The 27,256-nt window shown below is 37.9% G+C and overlaps 1 protein-coding gene across 1 annotated transcript; it reads right to left on the minus strand.

Moving 5' to 3' along the window:
* Nucleotides 1-3,134: 3,134 nt before the first annotated feature.
* Nucleotides 3,135-17,325, minus strand: LOC126335064 (PI-actitoxin-Avd5a-like). The gene is made up of 3 exons (XM_049997946.1): nt 17,199-17,325; nt 15,909-16,067; nt 3,135-3,334 (listed from the first exon to the last, which is right to left on the minus strand). Exons 1-3 carry the CDS (start codon nt 17,227-17,229, stop codon nt 3,291-3,293), a joined length of 234 nt encoding a protein of 77 aa, XP_049853903.1. The 5' UTR covers nt 17,230-17,325; the 3' UTR covers nt 3,135-3,290.
* Between the last annotated feature and the right edge of the window lie 9,931 nt (nt 17,326-27,256).

A 27,256-nucleotide genomic window follows, 5' to 3' on the forward strand; every position in this document is an offset into this window, starting at 1 on the left:
TATAGGCGGCCTATATCTTTTCCATAGTCACAAATGTTCCTACAGCAATGCATTTGTCCTCTAGTCATTCCTGCTTAGCCACTTAGCACTTTTTGTCAATCTAATTTTTTTCATTTCTGCACTTTCTTTCACATGCTGCATTTTCTCCTTTTATCAGTTTAATTCAATGTGTTATTTGTTATCAAATGATTTTTATTGAGTCTTGTCCTTGTGTGTTGTTGATCCACAGCTGCCTTCACTACTGCATTTTCAAAACCACCCATTTGTCTTCTGTTTTGTTTGTCTCCTGTGTTTCAGTCAATCATTGCCTAATCCTCCCTTTGAAACTCTCACAAACTCCGGTTCTTTCAGTTTAACCAGGTTCCATCCCATTAAATCTCTGCTTTTGACAACTGTTTCAGTTTCAATCAATAACCAATAAATTGTGGCCAGAGCCTGCATCTGAACCTGTAAATATTTTGAAGTTTTGGATCTGGTTTTGAAATCTATGTTTTACCACTATACAATAGTCTGAAACTTTCCAGTGTCCCTAGTCTCTTCTGCGTATACATCCTTCTTTCATCATTCTTAAACCAAGCATTAGCAATGATTAAATTATGCTCTGTGCAAAATTCTACCCAGTGCCTTCCTCTTTCATTTCTTTCACCCAGTCCATTTTCTCCTATTTTCCCTTCTCTTCATTTTCCCATTATCAAATTCCAGTCACCCATTTCAATTAATTTTGCTGTACCTCCTCATACATTCTTTTTTTACACCAACATCTTCCTAGCTTGCTGCTCATGAAGTTCTAATATGTGGAGCAGAAAAGTGCTGAGCTGGCATGGCAAAATCTGCCACTCTCGCACTTTAGCATATACAGTTACCACACCCTGGGAACTTACACTTGCTGCTCAGGCCCCAAACATGACAAGAAGCAGCACTTTTCCATAATATCTCTGGATTGATCCCTTATAAATAGCAACAGCTTCAGCCACAGAGTACCTGTCATTGCCTACTATCTGCACTGAGAATGCCTACAAGACAGCTGTCAACCCAGTGTGGGCTATGGCCTCTGCTAGCACTTGGTCTATGGACTGCACCTAGTCCTAATGCTATTGGGGCTTGAACTGGTGCCTTCCAGCTGTGATCTACTGAAGGCTGATATCACCAACTCCTGGGGGCCTACAAGGGGCCTGTGATCCACAGCCTGCGCGGGCATGTTGTTGTTGTTTTGGGGGGAAGAGACCAAACAGCGAGGTCATCGGTCTCATCGGGTTAGGGAAGGAAGTTGGCCATGCCCTTTAAAAGGAACCATCCTGGCATTTGCCTGGAGCGATTTAGGGAAATCACAGAAAACGTAAATCAGGATGGGCGGACGCAGGATTGAACCGTCATCCTCCTGAATGTGAGTCCAGTGTGCTAACCATTGCGCCACCTCGCTCGGTTGTGCTGGGATGCCTCCAGCCCCTAACTTACTGTGAGCTGCTGGCTAGTGTGCCTGTGAAAATGCTGCCACTGCACACCTGACATCACATTGCACCTTCACTGCGGACGCCTTTTCGGCCCAGCATCCTTTCGCTGGTGGCCATCTCCTTCAACCACATACTGAGTTGGGCAAGTACCACTGTGGAGGGTGCTCAAACACCATTGGGACACAGTGTGCTTTGCCTGTATGAATGCTGCTGAATAAAAATGTCGCTGTTATCACTGCATTTATCAGACCATGGTGGGTGACGAACTGGTTCTTTGTACTTATTGCCCAGTCAGCATCCTGACTCATGACATTTTAAATCTCTCCTTCATTAACTGGAGCTAGTTCCATATATACCTGTACTACTGTATTGGGCTTTGTGTCTGTTTTGGCCAAGACAATTCGTTCACTATGCTGTTCGCAGCAGCTTACCCGCATGCTTATTTTCTTATTCATTAGTAGGCTTATTCCTGTGTGACCGCTCTTTGATAACAATGTATTGACCTCCCCAGAAGTCCTGTTCTTCCTGCCATCACACTTTAATATTTACTGATATATATAACTTCAAACTGTATATTTCCCTTTATAAATTTTGTAAATTACCTAACAAATTTAACTTTCAGTGCTTCAACCCATTGGATGACAGCTCTGTTTTTCCTGATAACACTGTCCTGGTAGTTATCATAAGCAGACCCGAATGGGGAACTGTTTTACCTATGGAACATTTTACCCAGGAGGATGCTGTCATCATGGAACCATAGAGTAGAGTTGCATACCCTTGAGAAAAAAGATGTCATCTCTAGTTTCCCTTTGCTTTCAGCCATTTGCAGTAACAGTACATCAAGATCATGTTGGCTAATGTTAGAAGATCAGATAGTAGTAAGATAGTAGTACATTGTCCATGAAGTTGCCCCTCTTCAGGAAGTACAAGTTAGTCTGACCCTTCACAGATAACCCTCTGTTTTGCCCGCACCTATAGTATAATAATCTGTATCTTTGAGGCGCACCAGTCACTCCATCTCAGCAAACTCCATGGTTCATGGGGATGGAAGATTTCATACTATAGTCTTACATCTGTAGTCTTTTATATTTTTGAGACAAATTTTTATAACTTGTAAATCTTAAAGGCTACAAAAATTTTAATGGTCATTATTTTATATGTATTTAAAGTCATTTCAGAATTATGCCAACACAATATTGCACAGGAAATGATATCTACAGTATAAATAAAACAGAAAGAAACTTCCACATGGGAAAAATATATTAAAAATAAAGATTCCAAGACTTACCAAGCGGGAAAGCGCCGGCAGACAGGCACATGAACAAAACACACAAACACACACACAGAATTACAAGCTTTCGCAACTGGCAGTTGCTTCGTCAGGAAGGAAGGAAGGAAGGAGAGGGAAAAATGAAAGGGTGTGGGTTTTAAGGGAGAGGGTAAGGAGTCATTCCAATCCCGGGAGCGGAAAGACTTCCCTTAGGGGAAAAAAAGGACAGGTATACACTCGCGCACACACACACACACACATATCCATCCGCACATACACAGTATAATGTTGATATAATGATGTTGATATAATAATATAATATATATATATATATATATATATATATATATATATATATATATATATATATATATATATATATAATATAATATAATGATGTTGATATAATAATGTTGATATATGATGACATACATAAAAAATGCAATATTTATTAATGAAGTGTAATTTTTTTATATTGAAACAAAAAACAAATTTTGGAAATTATGTACAAATACTATCAAGCTTCTGAAATAACAGCCAGTGGATAGATATCAGTAATATATTTTTTGTTACAATTCATCCTGGCAGTGTGTTCTTGCAACTTCCTTCAACTCTGTAAAAGAGAAGACGTTTATTAGCACAAGACTAATACATGCAACAGTCTGATAGTGCATGTATTTTAATACTAATTTTCCCCACAAATAAATCATAACTTTCTTTCTTATGAGAATCTACATAAATTTGCTCAAAATATATGTCACTGAGAGCTGAAAAATTAAGAGCCCTCTTCACATTTTAAAGTAGTAAAATAATTTAAAAAGAAAAATGTTTGCTTGGATAAATTTTTGAGCTATTAATTTATGGATTATATTCAATAGAGTCTGGCCAAGGAATAACCTGTTCCCTAAACACCAATCTGAAAATGAACCCCCTATGACATGGAGCATAACAAGAAACTGTCAAAAACATTTTATTAACAATTAATCATGACTGAATTGTCAAATAGTATTTGTACTTGCACTGACCAAAATTTTAACACATACCTTTGCTAGGGAAACTAAAATGGTATGGCATTAAAGGTATTCCCCTTGTATGGTTGGTGACTTATATTAACAATAGAAAACAGATAGCCAATTAGCAAATGATATGGCAAGAAGATTAAATTCAGAGAGGGGAAACATTAAATATGGTGTGCTGCAAGATAAAAGCTTGGCTTACTCCTGGCCTTAGTCTACACAAATGATTTACATGAGATTTTGGAGGACTATTTAAAAACTGTAATGTTTGCTAATGACACCTATATGTTGATTAAGAGCTCAAACACATCAACACAAGACAAAGTCAGGAGAATAATGGAACAAGTTCACAATTGTTTCACAGCTGACAACTTAACCACAATCTTACCAAATTTACAGTATGTAATCCCAAACAAATAAAAATGATTTGCAGCTACTACCAGAGTAGAGATCAGTTGGTGTACACTGGACAAGGCTCAATGTGTGAAGTTCCTGGGCATCCAGATAGATAACAAGATGAAGTGGCATCAGCATTTTGATAAGTTAACCAAAGAGCTGAGTTCTGTCTGCATGCAGAAATCTCTCTTGCTGTGTTGACTTGCAGAAATGATTGGTACCTTACTTCGACTCAGTTTTGTCTTATGTCATAATCCCCTGGGGCACTGCAGCTACGGTAGAAAAAGTAATTATTCTGCAGAAGCGTGCAATACAAAAACTGAACATCTTGCATAACCCTCTTCAGGGACCTAGTGATTATTACACTTACATTCCAACACATGTCCTCCCTATGGTATTTGTCGTTAATAACAAGAGGTTATTTAGGGCAATCTCAGAAATCCACAACTACAACAATAGAAGTAGAAATAATTTATAGACAGACTATACATCCCTCTTTAGAAATCAGAATGGAATTCTAGGTTAGGGATATAGGTTACAATTAAACACCAGGTAGGAAATTGGAAATCCCCAAACACTTAATACCTTATTAGTCACTCCTTCTACAATTTAACATAATACTTGGATTCAAGAAAGTAAATTCCATGTAATTCTAATATAACATTGCCAGTTATACAGACTGCAGTATCTCAGTGTGGCACCCCAACACAATTTGACTGTGCTGCACCACACCAGCAGCTGTCTCATGATAAATCAGGTGCTGGAAAACAAACACAAGATTTCATGACCACGGCTGGTAAAAATAAGCATATTTACGAGCTGAATTACAGAAAGCATTGCGCAAGATCAGGGTGTCAGCATCACTCCAGACAGTGCCACAATCATGGACCTATTTCCTACGCTGGCCACGTGCTGCCTGGAAACTGTTTGTGTATGCTTTCACCAGGTGTGTCTTCAACTAGCTGTCTGGTTTACAACCAGCCCATCATTCTGTGAGCTCCAACATGAGCTGTAAAAACAGCCAAACCAGCAGCATTGCCATTCACATGCAGGAGGGACTTTGCTAGCAGCAAAGCTCCATTAGCTACCACTCACATGCTGACCACAGCCTTGTCGGACACCACCTGACTTATATCCTCAACCTGGTCAGCTGTCACTAGCTGCTACCATCACTCACCACGGACCCTTGCTTCATGGGGCTCAGCAGTTATGAATGCTATGAGGCATTCCTCCTTCCGTGATTAAATCGGCTCTCACTGAACCTTCTTACTGGTGAGTATAGTGTAACTTTATTTCTCATTGTTCATTGTCTAGAAGTGACTCTTAATTTCATTCTTGTCATTAAGCAGTGATTCTTTTCCTATTATTCATGTTCCATGTTTACTGATGTAATAAACTGTTGTTCATCACTGCCAGTGCCATATCAATTTGTGTTCTCCCTTGTCATTACAGACATGAATCAGAGAGCTGATATTGATCTGTTTGAAGTTACATAAGTGCTTTATTTGAAGCATGTTGCATGAGGAATATCACAACATAGCAGTGACTAGTGTAGCGAAATCAGGGGCAGGATGTAAAAATGTTGCAGACTTAACTATCAGACAAAATTAATGCAGGAAAATGACTTTATCATCTGTATATTGGGTTCAAACAATATGACAAAAGATGAAGCAGCAGAATTTTTTACAAGCTAACAAAAGCAGAAACATAGTAGTTGCCACACTGCCTCATAGGCATGATCTAATTATTAGTTCGTGTGTAAACAAAGAAATTTGGAAAACAAACATTAAATTAAGGAAACAGTGTTCACAATACCCTAAGTCCCATGTATTGGATATAAGCAAGCTGCACTGAAATCTGCACATAAAGCTGTTGTTGTTGTTGTGGTCTTCAGTCCTGAGACTGGTTTGATGCACCTCTCCATGCTACTCTATCTTGTGCAAGCTTCTTCATCTCCCAGTACCTACTGCAACCTACATCCTTCTGAATCTGCTTAGTGTAGTTATCTCTTGGTCTCCCTCTACGATTTTTACCCTCCACGCTACCCTCCAATACTAAATTGGTGATCCCTTGATGCCTCAGAACATGACCTACCAACCGATCCCTTCTTCTGGTCAAGTTGTGCCACAAACTTCTCTTCTCCCCAATCCTGTTCAATACTTCCTCATTAGTTATGTGATCTACCCATATAATCTTCAGCATTCTTCTGTAGCACCACATTTCAAAAGCTTCTATTCTCTTCTTGTCCAAACTATTTATCGTCCATGTTTCACTTCCATACATGGCTACACTCCATACAAATACTTTCAGAAATGACTTCCTGACACTTAAATCTATACTCGATGTTAACAAATTTCTCTTCTTCAGAAACACTTTCCTTGCCATTGCCAGTCTACATTTTATATCCTCTCTTCTTCGACCATCATCTGTTATTTTGCTCCCCAAATAGCAAAATTCCTTTACTACTTTAAGTGTCTTATTTCCTAATCTAATTCCCTCAGCATCACCCGACTTAATTTGACTACATTCCATTATCCTCGTTTTGCTTTTGTTGATGTTCATCTTATATCCTCCTTTCAAGACACTATCCATTCCATTCAACTGCTCTTCCAAGTTCTTTGTTGTCTCTGACAGAATTACAATGTCATCGGCGAACCTCAAAGTTTTTATTTCTTCTCCATGGATTTTAATACCTACTCCGAATTTTTCTTTTGTGTCCTTTACTGCTTGCTCAATATACAGATTGAATAACATCGGGGAGAGACTACAACCCTGTCTCACTCCCTTCCCAACCACTGCTTCCCTTTCATGTCCCTCGTCTCTTATAACTGCCATCTGGTTTCTGTACAAATTGCGAATAGCCTTTCGCTCCCTGTATTTTACCCCTGCCACCTTCAGAATTTGAAAGAGAGTATTCCAATCAACATTGTCAAAAGCTTTCTCTAAGTCTACAAATGCTAGAAACATAGGTTTGCCCTTCCTTAATCTAGCTTCTAAGGTAAGTCATAGGGACAGTATTGCCTCACGTGTTCCAACATTTCTACGGAATCCAAACTGATCTTCCCCGAGGTCGGCTTCTACTAGTTTTTCCATTCGTCTGTAAAGAATTCGCGTTAGTATTTTGCAGCTGTGACTTATTAAACTGATAGTTCGGTAATTTTCACCTCTGTCAACACCTGCTTTCTTTGGGATTGGAATTATTATATTCTTTTTGAAGTCTGAGGGTATTTCGCTTGTCTCATACATCTTGCTCACCAGATGGTAGAGTTTTGTCAGGACTGGCTCTCCCAAGGCCGTCAGTAGTTCCAATGGAATGTTGTCTTGTTTCGACACAGGTCTTTCAGTGCTCTGTCAAACTCTTCACGCAGTATCGTATCTCCCATTTCATCTTCATCTACATCCTCTTCCATTTCCATAATATTGTCCTCAAGTACATCGCCCTTGTATAGACCCTCTATGTACTCATTCCACCTTTCTGCTTTCCCTTCTTTGCTTCGAACTGGGTTTCCATCTGAGCCCTTGATGTTCATACTAGTGGTTCTCTTATCTCCAAAGGTCTCTTTAATTTTCCTGTAGGCAGTATCTACCTGACCCCTAGTGAGGTAAGCCTCTACATGCTTACATTTGTCCTCTAGCCATCCCTGCTTAGCCATTTTGCACTTCCTGTCGATCTCATTTTTGAGACGTCTGTATTCCTTTTTGCCTCCAAGGCAGCAGAGGATCAAGTAGGTAAAAAGACAAGGGCTAGTAGAAATCCTTGGGTAACAGAAGAAATATTGAATTTAACTAATGAAAGGAGAAAATATAAAAATGCAGTAAATGAAGCAGGCAAAAAGGAAAGCGTTTCTGAAGAAGAGAAATTTGTTAACATCGAGTATAGATTTAAGTGTCAGGAAGTCATTTCTGAAAGTATTTGTATGGAATGTAGCCATGAATGGAAGTGAAAAATGGACGATAAATAGTTTGGACAAGAAGAGAATAGATGTTTTGAAATGTCGTGCTACAGAAGAGTGCTGAAGATTAAATGGGTAGATCACATAACTAATGAGGAAGTATTGAATAGGATTGGGGAGAAGAGAAGTTTGTGGCACAACTTGACCAGAAGAAGGGATCGGTTGGTAGGACATGTTCTGAGGCATCAAGGGATCACCAATTTAGTATTGGAGGGCAGCGTGGTGGGTAAAAATCGTAGAGGGAGACCAAGAGATGACTACACTAAGCAGATTCAGAAGGATGTAGGTTAGAGTAGGTACTGGGAGATGAAGAAGCTTGCACAGGACAGAGTAGCATGGAGAGCTGCATCAAACCAGTCTCAGGACTGAAGACCACAACAACAACAACTCCTTCATTTACTGCATTTTTATATTTTCTCCTTTCATCAATTAAATTCAATATTTCTTCTGTTACCCAAGGATTTCTACTAGCCCTCGTCTTTTTACCTATTTGATCCTCTGCTGCCTTCACTACTTCATCCCTCAAAGGTACCCATTCTTCTTCCACCGTATTTCTTTCCCCCATTCCTGCCAATTGCTCCCTTATGCTCTCCCTGAAACTCTGTACAACCTCTGGTTCTTTTAGTTTATCCAGGTCCCATCTCCTTAAATTCCCACCTTTTTGCAGTTTCTTTAGTTTTAATCTACAGGTCATAACCAATAGATTGTGGTCAGAGTCCACATCTGCCCCTGGAAATGTCTTACAATTTAAAACCTGGTTCCTAAATCTCTGTCTTAACATCATATAATCTATCTGATACCTTTTAGTATCTCCAGGCTTCTTCCATGTATATAGCCTTCTTTCATGATTCTTGAACCAAGTGTTAGCTATGATTAAGTTGTGGTCTGTGCAAAATTCTACCAGGCGGCTTCCTCTTTCATTTCTTTGCCCCAGTCCATATTCACCTACTACGTTTCCTTCTCTCCCTTTTCCTACTACCGAATTCCAGTCACCCATGACTATTAAATTTTTGTCACCCTTCACTATCTGAATAATTTCTTTTATTTCATCATACATTTCTTCAATTTCTTCATCAGCTGCAGAGCTAGTTGGCATATAAACTTGTACTACTGTAGTAGGTGTGGGCTTCATATCTATTTTGGCCACAATAATGCGTTCACTATGCTGTTTGTAGTGGCTTACCCGCATTCCTATTTTCCTATTCATTATTAAACCTACTCCTGCATTACCCCTATTTAATTTTGTGTTTATAACCCTGTAGTCACCTGACCAAAAGTCTTGTTCCTCCTGCCACCGAACTTCACTAATTCCCATTATATCTAACTTTAACCTATCCACTTCCCTTTTTAAATTTTCTAACCTACCTGCCCGATTAAGGGATCTGACATTCCACGCTCCGAATCGTAGAACGCCAGTTTTCTTTCTCCTGATAACGACATCCTCTTGAGTAGTCCCCGCCCGGAGATCCGAATGGGGGACTATTTTACCTCCGGAATATTTTACCCAAGAGGACGCCATCATCATTTAATCATACAGTAAAGCTGCATGCCTTCGGGAAAAATTACGGCTGTAGTTTCCCCTTGCTTTCAGCCGTTCGTAGTACCAGCACAGCAAGGCCATTTTGGTTATTGTTACAAGGCCAGATCAGTCAATCCTCCAGACTGTTGCCCCTGCAACTACTGAAAAGGCTGCTGCCCCTCTTCAGGAACCACATGTTTGTCTGGCCTCTCAACAGATATCCCTCCGCTGTGGTTGCACCTACGGTACGGCTATCTGTATCACTGAGGCATGCAAGCCTCCCCACCAACGGCGAGGTCCATGGTTCATGGGGAGGGGGGGGGGGGGGCACATAAAGTATGGAATGCATTTGAACTATGGAGGGAAAAGGTTTGTTTGTGATCGTGTGAATGAAATAATTAAAGATAAAATTCTAAGGAACTGAACAGTCTATCGGTCTATCCTTCCAACAGTAAGGAAAACAAAATAAACAAGAATGAAGGATGAAAATAGAACACTACTGACAATCCTAATGTAAACTAAAGGTATGTGATGCTGTAAATATGATTCCCAATTATCAAATTGTGAATACACCTTATCTAAAAATTTATCACCATAATGTGCAATCCCTATGTAATAAGATCAATGAAATTAATGTACTGTTAACAGATGAACTTAAAGATATCTCACTGTTATGCATTTCTGAGCAACGGCTTAACCCTAAATTAATCCAGAATACAAAAATAAACAAATTCATTTTGGCTTCTTATTACTACAGGAAAAACAGCAAGCAGGGTGGGGTAGCAACCTACACAAAGGATAATGTAGACTTCATTACCCTACCTGATTTAACTAGAACAAATGTTGAAAAGGATTGTGAAATTGCAGCTATAAAAATTACTCAGTACAATCTGGTTATTGCTACAGTTTATCAATCACCATCTGGAAATTGTGAACTTTTCTTAAACAAAATATAGTCATTTCTAAATAAAGTAAATAAAATAGATTGTGAGTTGATAATCTGTGGTGACTTCAATATTGATTTCCTCATAAATAGTGGAAATAGAGAGACCCCTTTGAACCTTGCAACATCCTATAATTTAAAGGCTAAAGTAAAAGCCACTACCCTAATAAAAGAAACTTGCTAAATGGCTCTAGGTTAGTTTCTAGTCAAGAAGAGTTTACAAAAAACACCACTAAAAATTTTCAACGCAGAGTTTAGTGACCATCTTGCTCAAATATTAAGCATAAAAGTAAAAGGCAGAATTATTAACAACACGTCTTTCAGAGCATTGTAGAAGTTACAATCAGGATAATGTAAACTACTTCAACAACTTATTACAGAAAGAAAAATGGTCTGAAGAGTACAAAATTAATGATATAAATGAAAAATTCAGCACTTTCATTGATACATTAATCCATTTCTTTGAAATTGCATTCCCAATGAAAGCATTTCCCATATGGCGAAACTCTAGAACAAATAGCTGGATCACAAGGGGAACATGGGTGTCATGCCAGAAGAAAAGACTACTTCATGAAATATGTAACTCAAAAAATTCCTCTCCAGTAGTACGCACATACTATAAAAATACTCCAAAATATTATGAAAAGTAATAAAAGCAGCAAAAATAATGCATAATGATGAATACATTTATAATTCAGCTAATAAATCAAAGGCTATGTGGAGTGTTATAAAAAGGATCTGGAGAATACAGACAACCTTGCAAAAATATAACACTGTCACAAAAAAGTAGCAAACCCCTTAGAAGTAGCCAACACATTTAACCATGTTTTCACAGGTGTTGCTGATAATATGTTACAATCTAACTTTAAGAGCACCCAGGCTATGAATATAAAATAAGTGCATAAAGAGGATCAATGTACATCAGTTTTGTTTCACAAGATGAAGTAGCTAAAGCAATGAAAGGACTAAAAAATTCCAACTCTGCAGGTATTGATGGTATACTTGCAACAATATTAAAGAAGAGTGCATCAAACCTAATTGAAATACACACTTATGTGACTGCTCACTTCAGGTAGGCACTTTCCCTGATGTATTGAAAACATCAAAAGTTGTTCCTGTATATAAAAAAGGTGAGAAAGATAATGTAAATAGCTACAGACCCATCACAATTTCCTCCTGCATCTCTAAAGTATTAGAAAAACATATGTGTGACAAACTTATGAAATTTATAAATAAAAACAACATCCTATGTAATGAACAACATGGATTCTGAAATAAGAGGTCAATGGCAATTGCTATTTATGAGTGAATCAATTTCACCCTAAATCTGATGGACAAAAAACAGGAAGTAATAGGAGCATTTATTGACTTGTCAAAAGCTTTTGACATGGTGGATCATAGAATTCTGCTATCAAAGCTTGAAAGATATGGTATTTGAGGTCTGTCCAACAAATGGATCAGTTCCTTCCTGTCTAATCATAAGCAGACAGTGTGCATCAAGCACACAATATTGAACTAAAAATTGTATTTGAACACTTATCTGACTATAAACAAATTAAATGTGGTGTACCCCAAGGATTAGTAATGGAACCCCTTCTGTTCCCTCTCTACACAAATGATCTAAACTTAATGTTGATGCACATAAAACAATCATATTTTCAGATGACACCACAATTCTACAAAAGGAGACAGCAATGAATGGTTACAGCAGACAGTAAACGCGGCCACGAAACAACTTAGCACTGGGCACAGAATAATCAGCTTGTAGTAAACAGCACAGCACTAAAATTCCACAAAGCTCCTAACAAGGACATGTTTAATCCCATCGGTCTCTGTCAATGGTGAACTAGTTGGTAACAGTACTGAAACCAAATTCTTAGACTTTGGCTGCAGGGCAACGTCAGATGGAATAGGCATATTAAATATCTCAATGCAGAACTGATCAAAACATATTATCTTCTTTGCTCATTGAAATCATGCTGTAGTGAGAAAACAGTAATGAATGTGTATCATGCCTACTTTCATTCTCATCTCAGATATGGAGTCACCTTCCAGGGAAACTTTAAAACAGCTAATAGCTCTTTTAAACTACAAAAAAGGGCCATTAGAATCTTGTTTGGGTGCAAGCCTAGAGACTCTTATAGACCTCTGTTTAAGAAATCTGGTATTCCTCCATTACCATGTGTATACATGATGGAAATTAAAATAAAAGTAAATAGGTAAGGACTGCAGACTGAGGGGGAAAACAAAAAAAAAAAAAAAAAAAAAAAAAAAAAAAAAAAAAAAAAAAAAAAAAACTGTGATATTCATGATCACTTTACCAGACAAAACAGAAACTTACATATAACTCAAATCAGCACAGTTTTGTGCCAAAAAGCTACTTTTCACATCAGAGTTAAGCTTTATAACAAACTTCCTGAAAACATAAAAACTATTACTGAGGCGAATATACTTGGAAAATCTCTAAAGTCATATTTACAGCATCACTGCTTTTACTTAATGAAGAATATTTAAATGTTTGAAGTGTGTTACACAAATACTTATGCATAAGTGTGTCATTGTAACCTTAAATACATATGACTAGAAATGACTTTCAGCTGTATGTTTATAACTTAACTTGTCCAATGTGTTACACATAAGCTGCTATGAAGACAACAAGTCCAATAAATATGAAAACAACAACTTCTACGTTTGGAGAAAAGAATGAGTTATTCTAAATTGTTATTCTTTCTTTACCATTGCTATCTTAATGTTTATGTGAATACATTGGTAGTTATCTAACAATACCAGTCATCTGAACAGTGTAAGAATGGAGAGCTCTTGTCACTTATAATGCAGTTAACCTTGAATCTAGGAAATCAGATAATTTGTAGAAAATTTCATTTTTAATCTTCAAAGTTATCAAATTTCTTACTTTGTATTTGCCAGCAGCTTGGTAAAGACCTTTTCACAATAATAGAGAACACTGTTCTGAAAACCAGACAACAAAGTTTACATAAAATTATTTTTATGTCTTGTCAAGGCCTTGTATTGGAGCTGCAAAAATTGCACTTCATGCAAAATCGATTTTTATTATAAACCACAAATAGCATTAAGAAATAAACTTTTTGGAGTGTTGATTTATATGGATGCAAAATGTGGGCAACGAGGAAGGCAGAAAATTAACCATTAGATCAAATAAATAAATAAATAAATAGAAGCTTTTGCAATAAACATTTATCTTCTTTAAATAATAGATAAGGATAGCAGTAGGGTGGGGGGACAGAGAGAGAGACAGAGAGAGACAGAGAGAGAGAGAGAGAGAGAGAGAGAGAGAGAGAGAGAGAGAGAGACTACATCCTAAAGTTAAAAAGCTGCTGTTTTCTCTTATTGCTAGTGGAATACTTTCCAAATCAGTCAAATCTCAACCAACATAATTTTCTTCTTCCTCTCTGATGTTGAATGATTTCCAGCTTGCTGCCTTTTGTTACCTATCTTTGTCTACTAAGTTCGCAGACATGGTTCAGCATCTTTTAGTACTGACTCTATCCTGGAGTCTCTAAGCTCTACTTCACATTAGGCTATGTGCTTATATGATAGCAAATGATTATAATTACCACTTATAATGGAAGGATTAAAAGTAACAAATCCCTTTGTTACTGAGGCTACAAGGAATCATTCATTTGGCAATGAAGGGAAGTTTGGTGCAGTAGAAGGTGTAGAGGGAGACCAAGATTTGAATACAGTAAGCAGTTTCAAATGGATGTAGATCACAGTAATTACACAGAGTTGAGAAGACTTGCACAAAATGGACTAATGTGGAGAGGTGCATCAAATCAATCATTGGAGTAAAGACTACAACAACAAAATTTAAAAGTATGTTTATGAACATGATCTGCTAGGGATATAAAAGTGTTACTACATGAAAATAATCCAAATCTTGGAAAGTTTTATGGAAGTAACAACTCACATCCTTATCTTTGTTGATAATCGAATGGTGATTGATAGCAGAGAATTTTAATTTTTAAAGAGTGCTGAGTGAAACTGTCACTCTACACAGTCTCCTTTTCATGTTTGCTTCAGGCAAAGACAGGTTAGATGGTTTATCAAAGTATTTTGCACACTGTGGTTACTCCCTATTGATACCTTGACCAGTTATGTAATAATTTAGGTAATAAAAGACAGTGTTTCAAATGATTGAGAATCATCACTGTTCTCTTCCATTTCTTCTCTGAATTCAGATTTTGATCCTCTGCTGGCATCTTTGAGAGTGTTCTGGTGTTGTCAGCAGGCCTACCACATGAATTACCACCAGAAGGTTCCTGAAGGGTTTAAATGTTAAGTTGATACAAGTAGAACAGGAAACTAATAGAGGATAATGATCTAAAAGATTTGGGTATGTACTTTAGATCCAATGTTCCTTGAATTCATGACTTTGAGTCCAAAGAGATACCTATGTCCACACCAGTATAAATACTCTTCAAGCCTATTACACTGCATGACACCAGGTAATACTTAGCAATATTAGCAACTTTGTATCCTATTCCATTCACATAATGAATGAGGAAAAATTATTGTCTGCATGTGCCCTAATCTCACCTGACTTCTTGTAATGATCCCATCCATGAAATATATAACAGTGACACCATTCTGCTCCCACCAGTTCTTTCAGTACCAGTTTTCTAAATTTAACAAACAGGTTTTCATGAGGATAGTCACCTTTCTTCCAAGGAGTTCCATTTGAATTCCATTAATATCTCCACTACATTTTCACATAGGTTATGCCAGCCTTTTGTGAGCACAGAAGAACATCTCTGAATCTGATAAATGTCTTGTGCTGTGCCTATTTTATATGGGCATCAAACACTGGGGTACTGCTCTAAATTTGGTCACAGTAGCAATTTGTATGCAATCAGTTGTTTATTGGAGTTGTTTCAACTTAGAATTGTAGTTAGTTATTATTAACTGCTGTAGTCTTATGCTAACTGAAATCTACCATTTATGGCCTCCACCGAATGTTGTGTTACCCTAGACTGCACATATATTGGCTGGTCTGCTTGCTCTCTCTTGTGCAGTTTTATGAAGAAATCTGAAATTTATCTCATTGTCCAGTTCCTGATAAACAGATATAGCTCATAATTGTCACATTCTGCTATCTAGTTTAAATATGTTGGCAATGGCATTGATATAATAACTGTAAGATGCATGCAGAGTTACATTACTACTTTTCATAGGTAAATCTTCATCTGCAAACAGCCTGCCTAGCACTGACAGAATATAATACTATCTTCAATTATCTTTTAGTATGTGGAAATGAATACAAATCTAGTGTCAAATACAAAAGTACATAACTAATATTTCATATGCTTTTTAATTCTTACCAACATTATTTATACAGCTGAAAGACTTTAGCCGACTGGGATTACTAAATAGGCGTGGGGGATTTATCCCATCAGTTGCACATATTGGCCTGTACTCTAATGTGCAAAAGCTGGGGCAATCGTTTTCTGCACACAATGAAGAAGAAAGGAAAACTATATCTGTAAACAGACAAATACCACATACTTTATTACTGTACAAGTGGAAGGCAATACTTTATAATAACAGATACGGTATGTAAAACTGTTATGTGACTGAAGATATTTTCAGTTTTTGTCATTTAGTGGAATGAAAATAAGGAAATCTAAAATCTTATTGCTGATATAAGATTTGTGATATGCATAGTGATGAGAAAGATGCAGTCATTACATACTACAGACTTTATACATCCATTAAAAAAAGTTGCTCCTTTCTTTCTTGCACAAAATTGTTGCTGTTCATCTGGTGTAAAAGAATAAAAAATAAATAGAACAGAAAGGAATATAGATGACCCCTTCACTTTATACCGTTAATTTTTTTTGTCATTCTTCCTCATTTGCTAGCTCATTACTATTTGTCTTGTAGATATGAATAACTTTCACACAAAATAGAATTCAGTTGCAGAAGACAAGTAATAGTTATTTGTACCTACAAAATCAACTGTTATCTCCATATACTTAGGGCACTGAGCTGTTACCAGGCACATATGTACAATTTAGAGCTTGTAGCTTAGCTGTAGGATAATGTGCTTTTTCTGAAGGTAACAGAGCTTGGGGTAAAGTGTATGTGTATGATTAATTTCTTGTTTGTGCTGGAGAGAGACATTTCCAAAAACTAAGCTTTTAGTTTCAATTATTGTTTATGCCCCTTTAACCACTCAATACTGAAACCAAATGGTAAATGTATATCTTTATTCTTTACATTATTTGCCTCCCACTGAACACTTACAAAGGTATCACATTGATGAAATGTGTATTGCTTCATTAATATTTGCAAGAGTACACCAATAATTTGCAAATAATAACTAATATAATATTGTAAGAATGGAGGACTATTCACAATGAGCATTGCTATATGCCATGATACTAATAATAACATATACTCCTCTATCCTAAATAATTGGATATTTTTATTTTAAAAAATTTGTTTATTATAACATTGTGAGGCTAATACGATATATTTTTAATGTTACTATGAATTCAGAGCAGTTTTAATCACACTGATAAATGAATTAAAATGATAAAAGGGCTGTAATTTGAAACTAATTATATTTAAATCATAATTTGGATATTATATTTATCTAAAACCAGCACCAATTAGAAACAGGATAAGATGCAGTTTCATATTCACTCTCACAGTTTTCCTGAAATGAGCTAATGTAGATCTTTCACACACAGTGAACTGATTTTGTAAGATGTGATAAACTGTTAAACTGTTGCTGATGATAAGCAGTTATCTCTTCTGGTCCATTAAGAATCTTTCCAAAGATGATAACTGGATGTATTGACAAGATAACTGTCTTCATTATGTGCTGAGCCAGCAACTTCATATCTAATGGCGTGTTATAGACATGAAATGCATTAAGGACAATTGCCAGATATTTTTCTTGTCCTTTGATTTAAAACTGTGAACATTTATGTTCAGAATAGTCATTATTAGCAAATCTTAATCATTCACCAATCATGACTAGATAGATTGCTCAGTATTACAGTATTATGAATATGCATACAACAAAACATTAGTACTTCAATAAAATGATGAGTGGTTGGTATGTGGGTTAGTACTAGGAAAATGAGCATTTAATGGCTGTCTTAATTAAAAGAGGTAACATAATTTTGAAGTATTTAGAGACATATTCTAATTATTCCAAATGTCTTTCCTGTGATAATAATGTAAAAAGAGTCACTAGTTTTACATTTGCTCTGAACTCCTTCAGTATCTATGACTGTATTGTAGTATGCATCACAATAAAGTTTTTCAGTGCTACTACTGGAAGTCTGTTATATGTTTTGGATCACAGGCAAATTGCAGTGGCCATGTTTCACTTTCTCATGTATTCAGACTATGGATTTTAAGCCTCAGCTAATAGGTTCCATTAAAAAAATGTTCTTTGTACATCATTAAGGTAGACTGAACATTGCTATTACCTCTAGCTGGACGAAGATGGTCTTCAGTGATCCAATTCCTTAGAAGACGATAAAATTTTAACTGCTTTCTGTTATATTAGAAGAACACTCTTGAAATCTGCTGAGAGCCCTCAGAACTGTAATTTATAACATATGTGACTGTGAAAGAAGGCATGGTACAACTGGTAGTATGAACCAAAACAAGGAAAAAATGTGAGTAAACACAGGCTCTAAATTGCAAACATCTGTTAAGTGTTGTCATCGTGAACAGTTTTCTCAGTTCTGAGTAAGTGCAGCATGGAACTAGTTTGTGTTTTGATAAATTTGTGAAATGCTTTAACACTGTAGTTTTACCTTTGCCCTTACCATCATAATAGAAACCTATTATTACACATGAGAAATGGCAGACACAATCATCTATTATGATCAGACAAATCGAAGCTACTGCTGAGCCTGTGTTGTCTATGCTGATAAATATCTAGACTGCATGGTACCATCTCCACAATTATTCAGCAGTCATTTCCAGTCACTCTGGCAGCAATGGATTGTGGCAGTCCTCTCACTATTTGTACTTTTGTCATGGAAGAGCGAGTATTGGAACAAGTGGAAAAAGTTCCTGGAACCAGTGTATGCAGAATTTCAGCATCTATCGAGGTTAGTTGTCCTCTGTTCTGAGAGACACTGCATGAACAGTTGTTATATACCCATATCATGCACAATGTGTCCAGGTCTTTCAACCACATGATTAGCCTGCTAGAATGGCGTTCTGCCAGGCTGTTGCAAAGACGTGGTGCAGGTCCACTTTTCATGACAAAGATACCTTTCACAGATGAAGCTAGTTTCACATGAGAAGGGATTGTCAATTTTCATAACCAACAAGTATGGGCTGTTGCACTTGAAGAATCAAGGCATCAGCACTTACAATTAATGTATGGGTGAAAATTTTTGGCTATATACCAATAGGACTTTACATACCATGGTATGTCTTGCCTGTGTTTCAAATCAATAAACCAGAAAAATCTTATCAACTAAACCTTTGCCATCAGGAAAGTTATTATTGTTACTAAAATGTTTTTTAAGCAAGAGCAAAAATAAGTACAGTTTTCTGTTTACATCAGACTAGGTATACTTTTTGTTTAAGAGATCCACAGTGAGATGCTCAAGGATGTAACAAAAGTCATAAAACAAGAAAACATCACATATAATAACAGAAAAAAGATATGATAATGTTTCTTCCAAAGATCCTAAATGAAATTATCCTCATGGATATGGAATATGTCACAAAAATCTTAAACATATTTTCATTCTAAGAAGCAATAAAAAATTCCTCACTAAATTTGTTTTGGGATGCATATGTTAATTCTCATGCTGTTGTAGCCATGCATCATCATCAAACAGAAATTATGTTTACAACATTCACAGTATATTTATTCCCTCATAGAGGTCTGTTGTAAATAACCCACTTCATTTCAAAAGGAGCAATGATATACATAATTACAATACCAGAGGGAAAATGACATTCATAACTCCATCATAAGCACAAAAAAGGATGCACAGTGGTACAACTAAAATTTTTGATAACTTACCCAGTGATATGAAATGTCTTAGAGACAGCAAAGTAAAATCTGAAAACAAACAAAAAATTTCCCCTTGACAATTGCATCAATTCCACAGAAGAATTTTTGTCATTTTAATGTGTGGAAGGAGGCAGGTAGGATTTATTTATTTATTAAGCATCCATTAATCAAATCTGTGATATAGGATATAGCATATTTGGTACTACTTAATAGAAAGAAGGAAATAATTAAAATTTTTGTGAACAGGTATTCACATACAAAAATCAAACAATGGAAAATCCAGGATGGAATGTAACAATATTAAAGAAGGAAAGTTGCTACTCACCATATAACTGAGATGCTGGGTCACGATACGCACAACAAAAAAATTCACACAATTATAGATTATGACCATTAAGGCCTTTGTCAACAATAGACGCGCGCGCGCGCGCGCGCACACACACACACACACACACACACACACACACACACACACACACACACACGTTTGTGTAAGTGTGTCTATTGTTGAAAAAGGCCTTAATGTCTGAAAGCTATAATTGTGTGAATCTTTTTGTTGTGTCTATTGAAACTCAGTATCTCCTCTATAAGGCGAGTAGCAACTTTCCTTCTCTAATATTGTTACAGATATTAACTTACAGTGTGATAGCACTTATCTTACAAGTGTGTGTCTTTTCTTTTTTGTCCTGATGTGGGGAAGTTTATTGTAAAGTTTTTTGCCAGTTTGCAGTTGTCCATTTTCCCAGAGACTTTTGTTTGCATACTCACAGTGAAGGTCCAATTTTTGCCTAGTGTCATATGTTTGGATGCTTGATTTGTACATACAAAGTTGTTTTTAGCCTCTGAAATTTTCTTTGTGTAACTAACTACCTCAATAATCTACAGACACGGCAAAGGTAGCACCTGGAGTGCTTTCAAAAGAATTTCAAAAGTCTCTCGGTGCAGTATTTTCTGTTGCCCTTATGTTCCTTTTATGCTATGAAACAGCTTTTTGCATATTGGCAAGTTGCCCTGGAAAAAAAATTATCTTACATGACAGCAGCGATTTTGCTTGGTCATAATATGCATTTTCAATGCTTCTTTTGTTGTACACCAAGCAAGTATGTTTATGCCATAACATATGAGGCTTAGTTTCTTGGTGATGTAATTGATAAGTGTGTCCCACCTCATGTTATCCTGATTTCAAATTCCTAGAAATTTTGTTGCATTTGCAATTTATAATTGCTCTGCAACAGATTGTAAACTCACATCTGTATATTTGATAATAATAATAAAAAACAAATAACTTATAAAAGTGTTTTCCTTAAAAATGGACATCTTCATGAATCACTCATCATCATCAGTTTTCTGCAGTATTAACAGCTACTATGCATCTACATTTCCTGTGATCTATAGCTTCCTGTCTAATGTCACTGTAACAGCCTCAGACAGCAGCACAGCAACTGCTGATGATGCTATCAACAGGCCGACATTTGTTTGCACATGCCCCCACACAAAAGTACCATTAGGCCAAAGTACAGGAACGATGTTACGCTGACAGGTACACAGAACACAAAGAGAGACACTAGTGTTGCTATTATTCTACGGGTCAAGCACAATATGTGTTCCCTACTGTTGCATACGCAAATCGGACAGCCGCCACTCGTTCACTACATTTCTCATGCCTAAAAATTAAATTGCATCCATGAGACAAGAGAACACTCATGCACTCAGCCAGACACACGTTGATTGCCTTCCGTGGCAACGAGTCTGTACCGTGCGCTCAATCACTGAGGAGTGTATACCCTCTGGGATCACTGGTTGAGCTGTCCAACACGGTCACTCACATGGACATTTACAATGTAATTATTATAACTTTTTGGTGTATGTATATTGCTGTGAATAAATGTGTTGTGCATAACCATGTGTATTTAATTACAACAGGTCTGAAAGCGGCAAAGAACCACACATTACTCACTTCAGTGGTGACCCCAACATGACCATCTGCAGGCAAAAACATACATATGCTGACAGACTCGATTGGCCTGAGTGACCAGGAGTCATGAGCAGACTTCCTTTTGAACATTTCTGTGCTCCCTCTTAGTCTTGGGAGACAATATTTGGACCTAGAGTGTTTATTTTTTTGCCTATGGTGTGTTTTCCTTGCATGCTTCTCGGTACTTTTACTGTGCCTCTTTTGCGCGAGAATGTAGTGCACTAGTACAATGACGACTATGGAGGATCTCCAACGGCAACTAGTAGAGCTGATGGTGTTTAATCAGTTGCTGGAAAGCGATCTGCTGGCAAGACCCACCACTGGAGCAGCAACCAGCGCCAGACATGTGTTGCTTAGGATGCCCCCTTTTGGCCCTGTGGCCCATTCATGTGGTTTAGCCAAGTGGAGGCAGTTTTTGTAAGTAACAATATCACATGCGACCTCATGAAATTTGGACATGTGGTGAGCCAACTGGTCCATAATTACGCAGCGAAGTAAGGGACATAATAACTACCCCGCTGAGGTAGTCCTACAAGTGCCTTAAGAATCAGTTGATACACCGGATTTTATCGTCCGAGGAGCAGCAAGTATAGCAAGTGCTGCACAAACATGAATGTGGCGACCAGAGTCCTTCGCAGTTCTTGTGCCACCTATGGAGCCTCGCCCAGTCTGACATGGTTCCGTATTTGCTGTTGTACATTATCTGGGTGTGCAGCCTCCCCACCCAGGTGCAAGCACTGGCCGACACACATCTAGACACCATAGTGGACCTGGCAGATAGGGTGCACAACATGTTGGCAATGGCACCAAGCAGGGCATCCACAGCTGCCTAAGAGCCCTTACCCCGACCTTGAATCCAAGGTGACACACACTGACGCCCTTCCCCCCCCCCCCCCTCTCCCCCCTCTCCAGCCCTGGTGACAGATGCTGACCTTCAGCACCTTGTGCAGAACTTGGCAGCCCAGGTGGCACCACTAAGCATATGCTAGTTGACTGGTTGACTTGCTCATGGCAAGAGGGCAGCAGGCATCGCAGTGGCAGGCTACAGGTGGCACAGCTCACGGGACCGGCACCACTGCAACAGATGCTCTAACTGTTCCGTACTGATGCCGTGGCAGTGAACTGATCAAGTGCCATGCCCTTGCCCACACCCAAGTGCCAGATGTGACCAGACCTAGATGCCCTCAACTGCAGTGTGAGTGTGCTTGTGGCAGAATGGAGTGGGAGTGTGAGGTACCTAGCAGACATTGTGTCGGATTTATCGATTTTTCCCAGAACCATGTTAAAAGATTCTACGAAGGCCAAAATACTGTGCCTGACCGCAGCAAACAATTCCGCCATAAAAATGTACGGCACTCATCATCTGAATATAGATTATTTATTAAGTTAAATGTCAAGTTCCGTAGGACCAAATTGAGGAGCAAATCTCTAAGGTCATGGAACGTGGCAGTACATGAACTTACAACATAAAAAGTAATAACAGATAAAAATAAATGTTCATGAACCTGAAAGAAAATCAGTCCATAAGTTTAAGCAAATGCTATCAGCAATACAATGAAAATCAGCTTAATTTTTCAAGGAACTCCTTGACAGAATAGAAGGAGTGTCCCATGAGGAAACTCTTCAGTTTCAATTTGAAAGCGCATGGATTACTGCTAAGATTCTTGAATTCGAGTGGCAGCTTATTGAAAACGGATGCAGCAGTATACTGCACACCTTTTTGCACAAGAGTTAAGGAAGTCCGATCCAAATGGAGGTTTGATTTCTGCCGAGTATTAACCAAATGAAAGCTGCTTATTGTTGGAAATAAACTAATATTGGTAACAAGAAACGACAATAAGGAATATACATAGTGCGAGGCCAATGTCAAAATACCCAGACTCGTGAAAAGAGGTTCGTGAACTCACACCACTTATTGCCCGAACCGCCCGTTTCTGAGCCAAAAATATCCTTCTAGAATGGGAAGAATTACCCCAAAACATAACACCATATGACATAAGTGAATGAAAATAAGCAAAGTAGACTAATTTATGTGTCGAAATATCACTCACTTTCGATACCATTCGAATAGTGAAAATGGCAGTATTAAGTCTTTGAACAAGATCCTGAACATGGGCTTTCCACGACAGCTTACTATCTATCTGAAGACCTAGGAATTTGAACTGTTCAGTTTCACTAATCATATGCCCGTTCTGTGAGATTAAAAGATCAGGTTTTGTTGAAGTGTGTGTTAGGAACTGTAAAAACTGAGTCTTACTGTGATTTAACATTAGTTTATTTTCTACAAGCCATGAACTGAGGTCATGTACTGCTCTACTTGAAACCGAGTCAATGTTGCACACAACATCCTTTACTACCAAGCTAGTGTCATCAGCAAACAGAAATATTTTAGAGTTACCCATAATACTAGAGGGCATATCATTTATATAAATAAGGAACAGGAGCGGCCTCAGATCCCACATCACAGCCGTTATCAACATTGTGAATAATGACCTTTTGCTGCCTGTTGCTAAAGTAAGAGGTGAATCAATTGTGAGCTACTCCCCTTATTCTGTAATGGTCCAACTTCTGGAGCAATATTGTGTGATCAACACAGTCAAATGCCTTTGTTAAATCAAAAAATACTCCAAGTGTTCAAAACTTTTTGTTTAGCCCATCCAATACCTCGCAGAGAAAAGAGAATATAGCATTTTCAGTTGTCAAACGACTTCTAAAGCCGAACTGTACATTTGATAGCAAATCGTGTGATATAAAATGATCAATTAACCTTACATACACAGCCTTTTCGATAACTTATGCAAACACTGATGGCATAGAATTGGTCTAAAATTATCTGCATGATCCCTTTCTCCTTTTTTATAAAGCGGTTTTACTACTGAGTACTTTAATCGCTCAGGAAACTGACCATTCCTAAAGGAAAAATTACAAATATGGCTAAATACAGGGCTAACATGTGCAGCACAGTACTTTAATATTCTACTAGACACTCCATCATAACCATGAGAGTCCTTAGTCTTCAGTGATTTGATTATTGTCTCAATCTCCCTCTTGTCTGTATCACAGAGGAGTATTTCAGACGTCAACCTCGGAACGGCATTTGCTAAGAAATTTATATGATTTCCTGTAGATACTAAATTTTTATTTAATTCACCAGCAATGCTCAGAAAATAGTTGTTAAATACTGTACATATATCTGATTTATCAGTAACAGAAATATTAATACTGCAAACTGACTTTATATTGTCAACCTTGTGCTGCTGACCAGACACTTCCTTCACAACTGACCATATGGCTTTAACTTTATCCTGTAAATTAGCTATTCTATTTGTATACCACATACTTTTTGCCTTGCTAATAACATTTTTAAGCACCTTACAATACTGTTTGTAATGGGCTACTGTAGCTTGATTGTGACTACTTCTAACATTTTGTTATAATTCCCGCTTTGTTCTACATGATATCCTTATCCCACTAGTCAGCCAGCCGAGCTGTCCATTACTGCTAGTACCCTATTTAGAATGTTCTAATGGAAAGCAACACTCAAAGAGCATGAGAAATGTGTTATGGAAAGCATTGAATTTATCATCTATATTATCGGCACTATAAACATCTTGCCACTCTTGTTCCTCAACAAGTTTTGAAAAACTCCCTATTGCTGTTGGATTAACTTTCCTATGTAGTTTGTAATTAAATACGACATTGGTTAGAGTACAAAAACCTTTTAGTGTTAAAATTTGTGCATCATGGTCTGAAAGGCCATTCACCCTTTTACCAGGATGCCCATCTAGTAATGAAGAATGAATAAAAATATTGTCTATGACTGTGCTACTGTTCCCCTGCACCCTAGTTGGAAAAAACACAGTTTGCATCAGATCACATGAATTTAGGAGCTCTACCAACATCCTTTTCCTTGCACAATCATGTACAAAATTAATATTGTAGTCACCACATAGAACTACTTTCTGGTACTTCCTACAAAGTGAATCAAGAACTCTCTCTAACTTAAGCAAAAATGCTCTGAAGTCGGAGTTAGGGGACCTATAAACAACAACAATTAGAAGTTTAGTTTCACTAAATTCAACTAATGCTGCACAACTTTCAAATATCTGTTCAGTGCAGTGTCGTGATACGTCTATGGACTCAAATGAAATACTGTTTTTTACGTACAGAGCCACTCCCCCACCCCGCAAGGAACTCCTTGAGAAACAGCCAGCTAATCTGTAGCCTGGTAAAGGAAGCCTCTCAATTATCAAATTATTTAAGTGGTGCTCTGATATACCAATAATTTCAGCTTTAACATCTATTAGCAGTTCACTAACTTTATCTCTAATACCTCTTATATTTTGATGAAATATGCTAATTCCTTCTCTACTTGGAAACATTACATCCTCTGGAGGTGAGCCCTTAGAGGCACTTCCTTTAAGCAGGTATACCTATCAGCTGACTTCAGTCTAAAAAAGGTGCAGCTCTAACACCAACTACTATAGGAATTTTTCCATGAGTGATACCACTACCACCACCACCCACTACACTGTCACCTATAAGCTTAGCCAGCCTCCCCTTCCCATACCTATTGAGGTGCAGGCCATGCCTAGTGAAACCCCATCTACTGATAGACCCAACTGGCACCACTGAGATGTGATCCATGCCCTCTGCCATCAGTGCCCTCCCAAGCCCCGCATTAACGCGTCTAACAGCCACATTAAGGTGAGGTCGATTTTGACGCTGAAACAGTTGCACGAAATGCACATTAGTACCACCAGTTTGAGTAGCTATCTTAACCAAGTCACCACTGGCATCATATTCCCCGCCCCTATTGAGACTGTTCTCTGCTCCACCCACTATCACTACCTGATCCTGTTTCGTAAAATTCTTACATCACTCCCCAAGCTTTCAGTCACCTGAGCCAACCCTGCACTAGGCTTCACAATGCTGGTGGCCTGGTACTCACTCCCCAACACTTCCTGAAACTGCTGGCCCACACCTCTACCGTGGTAACTACCTAGCAGCAGAACCTTCTTTCTGCTAGACTTTGCAACTAACCTAGGCCTCCTAATTGCTGAGGACTGCTGCAAGTTACGTACATCTACGGCTACACGAGGCTCCTCTCCACTCAACTCTGACAGTTGGTTGTATCTATTGGATGTATCCAAAGTAAAACTGTCTGAGTACCTCCTCTTCCTAGCTACCTTCTTGCCAACTGCCAATTCCCATTCCCCACCACCCTACACCCTCCTCAACCTATCTAGTTCCTCCTTTGCGCATTGTAGCTGCACCTGAAGGGCACAGATCTTATGCTCCTGCTCCTCTATTAACTTGTTTCTACTACAGATTCTACATTCCCAGGAGAGGATCTCCATAAAATGACCACTGGCTTCCCCACTGCATTCCCCTCAATGAAAATACTTTGAACAAATCCCACACCATAATCCACTACTTACAAACCTACGACAGAGCCCACACTTTTCACTCATGGTAAATGTTACAGTTACTGAAAAAAAAAACTATATGTCTACGTTATCAAAGTTCAGTTACACCAGTAGAACTATTTAGATCTTTGACTGTGCTGCATGTTCATGTGGAGGTTCGCTGTGGCCGTCATCAACAAGCCGATCCTGGGTGCAACTTTCCTTGGACACTACCTGTTGCTGGCAGATATCACAAACGCCCAGCTGACCGACACTATGACAAGT

Source organism: Schistocerca gregaria, chromosome 2 (assembly GCF_023897955.1).
Source record: "Schistocerca gregaria isolate iqSchGreg1 chromosome 2, iqSchGreg1.2, whole genome shotgun sequence".
Taxonomy (NCBI): Eukaryota; Metazoa; Arthropoda; class Insecta; order Orthoptera; family Acrididae; genus Schistocerca; species Schistocerca gregaria.

What these genes read in the sequence shown, in the direction of transcription:
- LOC126335064 (XM_049997946.1), bottom strand. Translation starts at nt 17,229, where the DNA reads ATGAAACTGCATCTTATCCTGTTTCTAATTG. An exon ending in TCTTATCCTGTTTCTAATTG is followed by an intron (nt 16,068 to 17,198) that starts GTGCTGGTTTTA and finishes GTCTGTTTACAG; the next exon opens with ATATAGTTTTCCTTTCTTCT. An exon ending in CAGCTGTATAAATAATGTTG is followed by an intron (nt 3,335 to 15,908) that starts GTAAGAATTAAA and finishes TCTCTTTTACAG; the next exon opens with AGTTGAAGGAAGTTGCAAGA.